The 7,704-nt window shown below is 32.3% G+C and overlaps 1 protein-coding gene across 1 annotated transcript; it reads left to right on the forward strand.

Annotated features, from left to right (window-relative positions):
- Positions 1 to 4,187: 4,187 nt before the first annotated feature.
- On the forward strand, positions 4,188 to 6,902 carry LOC104100734 (3-ketoacyl-CoA synthase 1). The gene is made up of 2 exons (XM_009608040.4): positions 4,188 to 5,610; positions 6,096 to 6,902. The coding sequence occupies exons 1-2, from the start codon at positions 4,436 to 4,438 to the stop codon at positions 6,517 to 6,519; spliced, it is 1,599 nt and encodes a 532-aa protein (XP_009606335.1). The 5' UTR covers positions 4,188 to 4,435; the 3' UTR covers positions 6,520 to 6,902.
- The last annotated feature ends 802 nt before the right edge of the window (positions 6,903 to 7,704 follow it).

Consider the following 7,704-nt stretch of genomic DNA (forward strand, 5'->3'; position numbering starts at 1 on the left):
TCAAGAATAAGAATTGTTCTTTCAATTAAATCTTGAATCGTTCGAAAACCAAACTCGACCACAGACGCAAGTCATAATACACAATACGAAACTGCTCGAGATCTTATGCCGCCGATCGGGACATTAATTCTCAAAACGATCAGTCGGATCATTACAAATACTTTCGATACGGAGAATAAATTTATATATAAAAGTTTATTAAAATAGCAAGAAGCGATAGGTGTGACCCATAACTTTAAAAATAAAATGAGTTCAATGTTAAAAAAGCTTAAAAGTTGATCACATAAAATCTAAATCCCGGATCCGCCTCCGTTTCACACATATATTTATAATATAAGCTAAAAAGTAACGGGTTCAATTTAACTCATAACTAACACTAAAGATGAGCACTTGAGGAGCCACCTAAAGTGTTGGAGATACGGGGACTTTGGGTGTTTAAGAATAAAGAGGAAACGATATGGATGTCACATCTACAGCTTTTTAGTGTTTTTCTTTTTAAATATTATTACTATATCATTTAAGAAGTTAAAATAAGGGTAACTGACCCATAATATTTTGTCCAAGGAACTTGGAATAAGGAACTCTGCAATGAAAGTCAACTTTATGTTCCCCCATCAATCTATTTCTAGTACCTTTGAGATAAGGAAAACCATATTATATTCGGTTGAAGACTTCCATATTTAGGAAACACAACATATAACACTTCATGTGTAGCATTCAAATTACTCGATGCCGAAGCTTCCTTTTGTTTTTATGTGGTAAAGCAAATACTTGCGCTTCCAAGTAGCATTTGGTAATATAATACAAGTTGAGTGTTTGCAGTTCTTGTGTTGCTTGAATCAAAATAGATTTTGCTTTCCTAGAAGGGAAAGAAAACATATTCCATAATTTTATATGAGATCTCCATCTTAACTGCCGTTTGGACATAATTTAAAAATATTATTTATTCATGGAATTTGATCCGTTTTTGAAAATTTTTTGAAGAAAATCTTTCAAGTTTCAAAAGCTGATTTGGGTGAGTATTTTTTTTCACTCACAAAACTTGAATTTCTTTTTAAATAAAATGCATATCCAAATATAACTTCAACTTTTAAAAATTATTTTTCAAAACAACTTCAAAAACTCTTTTTTTTCAAATTTCAGCCAAATTTATGTCCAACGTCTACTTAAGATGAAGCTTTTAATTCTCCTAAAAATAATAAATAATACATGTTTAATATATCTCTTAATAGTCATGCAAAGTTGAAGTGATTTTCTAGCTATTTAAATTTGGCCGGAAGCAAGTGATTTATTTAAGAAATCAAAATGTATTAATTTGTTTCTTCAAAATTACCCTTGTTTAATAAATGATCGAACGAATTTCTAAGAACTAATTCAAAACTTCTTTACATTTTCCTATGAATTAATTAAAATAAACCGCTTAATTAATATATTAATTGACTTTTTCCCTTTTTGCCCCTTTTGTCTTTTTATTTTTTTGAGCCGAGGGTCTTTCGGAAACAACTTCTCTACTCCTTCGGGGTAGGAGTAAGGTCTGCGTACACACTATCCTCCCCAGACCCCATTAGTGGAATTTTACTGAGTTGTTGTTGTTGACTTTTTAGTGAAGGTGCTAAACCCCACTTAAAAGGAAGAGATCATTTCAGCGACCTCCCTCCAGGTTTGATTTGGTAACACTCACCTTCCTTGTGGTTTGCAATATTACACTTACATCCCTTATTTTGATTCTATTGTAATATAATTTAAATTGATTTATTATTAATATAAAATAATTATAATCTAACCAATTTACCCTTCAAATGTATAGTTTTCCATGTCAATTTTATTTCACTGTATGTGTCTATCAGTCTATGGAATAAGATCCCTAACCATTGTCGCCAAAACTACGCCATTGAAGTTGATGATGGCCCAAACGAAATCAACGATAATCTTCAATCTCAATATAAAATGATTGGATTTTACCTCATCCCTCTCGACATGAGACATGGTTTATTGGAACTCTTTGCAAAATCCCCTTTCAAATATCGTATGCTTTTGGTGGCTTAATTTTATAAATTACTTTCCAAGAAAATAAATTAAAAACAAAGAGAAATTAAATAAACCCATGAGACAGAAAAATGTATGGAGGTGGCGAACTGGCCGGATTTGGCAACATTTTGGGATTGTAAAACATAATAAGATCTAATGGTAATTTATTGAAAAAGAATTAGGTTATTATAAAGAAATTACTTAAAGAAGATATTCAGTAAGTTAATCAATCAATCAAAAATTTAAAAGGATAAATTAGTCATTTAGTACTTTTTTTTTACATTAATAATAAATAGGTTAAAACCAATGTTACAAAAGAATCAAAATAAGAGAGGTAAGCATAATATTGAAAATCAAAAGGGAGGTGAGTGTTTAATAAGTTCAATTAGAAATGAATTGATTAACACTCCTTTACAAGTAGCGGTGGATTAATTAAGGAAACTTGTACCCGCGTTTGAAGGATGCTTAAAGTCAAACAGGGATATATATATATATATATATATATATATATATATATATATATATATATAACACATTCACCAGATTCTAAATTTTATTTGTGTTATATATTTCAGGAGTAGCAGCAATTCTCATTGCTAAAGCAATTGTTTAAAAAATGTAAGGACTTAATTCTTGGCTAGGTTTGGCATCTATATTCTTACCTACTCTCAGCATTTAATAGTTTCTTGATTGTCAGTCACCTATATCCACCGGCCTCTTCGGGTTTGGCTCTTCTGTTCTCTCTATTTTTAAATATTAGTAAAAAAAATATTTATATAATTTGATTATTTATAACGTAATTATAGGTCCTTGAGCATGAGTGCACACACATATATTTAAGTAATTTTGAAAAAATATAATATTGTTATATATGATTTAGGGAAATGAGCATGAGTTCACGTGAACTATACTCTAAGAGCTAGATACGCCCATACAGATAACTTATATTTTTATCGATTACTAAGTCAATACTTTTTTCGATATTGAGTATAGATATATATGTGAAAATTAATAAAATTTTAAAAAGTTTAAATTTTAAACCTATAATTTCAAAAGTTTAGTGGGTCCAGAGTAAGAGACTAAAGTTAAACCCGTCAAATGAGAATTCTAGATCCATCTCTTTATAATAGTGCACCCATCCTCTTGAAATACTGGATCCGTCTCTGGACTTACCTGCAATTACAGATTAAACTACACCCATAATATAAAAAAAATTATTATTAATGTATATAATTTAAATTGTTTCTTTAATTGAATGCGATTGAATGTAGCTCACGTTTTTGATATGGTTGGAATCCAAAGATTTATAGAGTTTTAACTTTTGTAAAATAACCGTGTAATTTTTTTTATTACTATTTGGTTATGTAAATGATAATCGCAAATAATTATTCATAAAAATTAAAATTAATAATTACCTAAAAAAAATAACACAAAATATCTAATAGAGTGATAGGATATACGTAAACGTTAAATTCATGCACATATTGTGTAACTGAAGTGGGGCCGAGGCGGAATCATGAAAATTTGCTGCTTCTTTGCATGAGGGGAATACGCAATGCAAATAGCTAGCTAGTATGAAAGAAAGAAAGTATAGCGGACATTTTGAATATGTCCTAATATGATTGCTTGGACGAAATCCCAAATTTCCACATGTTCACTTTGTTCTTGGTCAATTACCACCCATCTTTTCTCAACATCAACAAATAATCATTCTTAAAAAAAAATAAAAAAATAAAAAATAAATTTTGAAGTTTATGAGTTCTTATAACAATCTCAAATAAATATTATAATAATAATTAATTTATAATTAAATATTTAATAAATTTTAAAATATAAATATAAAATCTGGACAAAAAATATTGAGTTCACATAAACTCATAACTAACACATTACATTCCCCCGTGTTCCACAACATTAGTACTATACCCCATTATTAGTTTTGGCTAGTGAGAAACGTGGAACTTTTTATGGCAATAATTTCTATTAATTCTCTTTCTTTTGGTAGTTGAGCTATCTATCCTTACTTGGAACAACTCATGCCTAACCCTACCCCCTATTATGAAAACTGGATTACATACAAACACCATACTATCTGAATAACATATTAAATCTATCTTTCTTGTATCCATTATATATGTAGGTATTTCCTATTCTTTCTTACTCATTACTTCTTCCCTTAAATTTCTTTGAGAAGCTAAGTTCCCTTTTGTTTTCTTTCCTACCCTCCAAAACTAACTACATAAAGCGTGTTGCCTTCTTTTGCCTTTGATCAAGACAACTCCATACAATTATTTTTCTTCTTGGAGGTTTAATTAGTTCAGCTTCTTGTACACTTCTTCTTCTACGTCAATCTTGAACTCTTTAATTTTTTTTTTTTTTTTTTTACAAGAAGCTAATTAGTACAAAAATGGCAAACGAAAGTATAGAAATGGAAAAGGAGAGACTAACAGCAGAGATGGATTTCAAAGATTCATCCTCAGTTGTTATCAAAATCCGGCGAAAATTGCCAGATTTTTTACAATCTGTAAAGCTTAAATATGTTAAGCTAGGGTATGGTTATTCATGCAACCCTGCTACTCTTCTTCTTCTTGTTACCATTTTGCCCGTGGTTACCCTCACTCTTATTCAGCTCACCGGTCTAAAACTAGACCGGTTTTCTGATATATGGACAAGTCCAACTTTACTTGTTGACACTTCAACCGGTCTTGCCGGTTCAATAGTGCTCTTTTTCTTTTTAGGTATTTACTATGTCAAAAAACCTAGACCGGTTTATTTGGTTGATTTTGCTTGTTATAAACCTGAAGATGAGCGAAAAATGTCCGTGGATTCGTTCTTGAAGATGACAGAAGAGAACGGCGCATTTACTGACGAGACTATAGTCTTTCAAAAAAGAATATCCGAACGTTCTGGTTTAGGTGACGAGACCTATTTTCCTAGAGGAATCACATCCAACCCACCAAATTTGTGCATGAAAGAGGCACGAGCGGAGGCCGAGACGGTTATGTTCGGTGCATTGGACCAACTTTTTGCCAAAACCAAAGTCAAGCCAGAGGAAATTGGAATCCTCATAGTAAATTGTAGCTTGTTTAATCCAACCCCATCTCTCTCCTCAATGATTGTCAACCATTACAAGCTCAAAACTGACATTAAGAGTTACAACTTAGGTGGCATGGGCTGTAGTGCTGGCCTAATTTCAATTGACTTAGCCAAACATCTATTAAAAGCAAATCCAAACACATATGCAGTTGTTGTTAGCATGGAGAACATTACATTAAATTGGTACTTTGGAAATGATAGGTCAATGTTGCTATGCAATTGTATATTTCGTATGGGAGGAGCAGCCATGCTTTTGTCTAACAAGTCGAAAGACCGAACCCGGTCCAAGTACGAGCTGGTCCACACGGTTCGAACCCATAAAGGAGCTGATGACAATAGCTACAACTGTGTGTACCAAAGAGAAGATGACAAGGGAGTGATAGGTGTGTCACTAGCTCGTGAACTTATGGCAGTAGCTGGGGATGCTTTAAAAACTAACATCACCACGTTAGGACCATTGGTGTTACCACTCTCGGAGCAATTCAGGTCAGAACTGAACTCATTATTTTCAACTAGAATAATTTATAAAAGTACAAAAATATTTAAAGGGGAAAAGGTAAAAAAATATCTCTTAACTAATGGGAATATTTTAGCTTTTTCTTATCCGTTATACTTTAAAGTCATTCATATTCCTTGCCCTTAACCCTAACGAACTCCAACTTAAAGTATACGGAGGGTAATTTGAAATTATAGTAAAAAGTAGAGGAATAAATTTAGATTTTCTCCACGAAGTATTTTGAAATATAGAATCCACCTAATCTATGTTGGAGCTCTTTCAAAGTCGGACAAATACGAGATAATTTATTAACGATAAGGGTGCTAGGGACCAAAGTATAATGGATGGTACAATTAAGAATTTTATATAGTGTAGCGGTAAACTTGGACCTTTTTATTTAAGATATATACACATAACAAGTTCATATTTATTCTGAATCTACTGGCTTTAAATTCTGGGTTCGCATCTAATTCAGGTTCTTTGTAACATTGGTCAAGAGGAAGATGCTAAAAGCAAAAGTGAAGCCCTACATACCAGATTTCAAGCTAGCATTTGAGCATTTCTGCATACACGCAGGAGGGAGAGCAGTTTTAGATGAAATACAAAACAACCTAAATCTAAGTGATTGGCACATGGAACCATCAAGAATGACACTACACAGGTTTGGGAACACTTCAAGCAGCTCTTTATGGTACGAGTTAGCCTATTCAGAAGCAAAAGGAAGAGTGAGCAAAGGGGATAGAGTTTGGCAAATAGCATTTGGTTCTGGTTTCAAATGTAACAGTGCTGTGTGGAAATCACTAAGAGAAATTGATTGTAATGAAGTCAATAGAAATGGTAACCCTTGGGCCGACTGCATTCAACGTTACCCTGTGAAAGTTGCCCTTGCCAAGACATAGAAGCATACAGCGGAGCCAGGATATGAAGTTTATGTGTTTTGAATTTTCTATCGAACCCGGCCCATAACTCGTCTTAATTAGCTACTGTGTATGCTATTAAATATTTATGCATTAAAATAAATTTTTTAATACGAATACAGAATCTAAGTAAAAGTTATTGATTTCGTCCGAGCCCATCCTAATGATATAGCTCCGCCTCTATGGAGCCATAGATTATATGTCAATATTCGGTTAGTGAAAAATGGGATGCTGGCATAATTGATTGTGGTTAGTAAAGAAGAATCATTCTAGTTCACGCAAGTCTAGTTTCAACTTTTAGGTGGGCAGCTTGCCTCATTGATTATGGTTCAAGAAATACAACTACTATTTATGAGTTCGTGTGACATTCTCCTTTTGTTCTTTAATTATCTTCTCACTTTTATATGTTAGAAATGATACTTCTATTACTCCAGACTGTCATGCTAAATTCTACTCTCTCCGTACATTTCTACTTGTTCATTATACTAAAAATACATTTTCACTTTTACTTGTCCACTATACTAAATTAAGAAAAAGCCAATTTTTCCCTTGTTTTACCCTTATAAATAACTGCTCATTCCCCAAATCATTTTATAAGACTTTTGGAAATGCTATTATTGTTATGAGTAAAATTATAAAATACATACTTTATTTTTTTTTTTTTAAAGGGAATGTAAAATCAAAAGTGGACAGCTAAAAATGAAGGGAGGGAATATTGATTAAGCTTATTCAGATCTAACTCGTTCGTGGGCTTATTATTTGAAGATGAATTTAAGTAATTCTATGCCCTGACAGTGACGAGAATAAAAGTATTTAAACAATGAGGTAACTTATAAAATATTTACGAGCCAATATTCTAAGATATGTAATCTAACCTGTTACTGCAAGTTAACCTATATATATATATATATATATATATATATATATATATATATATATATATATATATATATATATATATATAACCGAGTTTGCCCTTCGTGTGACTAATCAAGATTGAAGCATGATGGACCGAGGTTCGTCATTATAATATCGAGCTATGATGTGAAGTTGGAAGGTCGAGCTCGACCCAGAGATTGATCAGTACCGAGATCGAGTCAAGGTCGAACTCGAGACCCAGAGACCGATCAATACCAAAATCGAGTCAAGGTCGAGCTCGAGCCAAGG

The sequence above is a fragment of the Nicotiana tomentosiformis genome, chromosome 8 (genome assembly GCF_000390325.3).
Source record: "Nicotiana tomentosiformis chromosome 8, ASM39032v3, whole genome shotgun sequence".
NCBI classification, from domain to species: domain Eukaryota; kingdom Viridiplantae; phylum Streptophyta; class Magnoliopsida; order Solanales; family Solanaceae; genus Nicotiana; species Nicotiana tomentosiformis.

Coding starts and splice junctions, on each gene's coding strand:
- LOC104100734 (XM_009608040.4), top strand. CDS start 4,436: ATGGCAAACGAAAGTATAGAAATGGAAAAGGAGAGACTAACAGCAGAG. Junction 5,611..6,095: donor CCACTCTCGGAGCAATTCAG/GTCAGAACTGAA, acceptor CATCTAATTCAG/GTTCTTTGTAACATTGGTCA.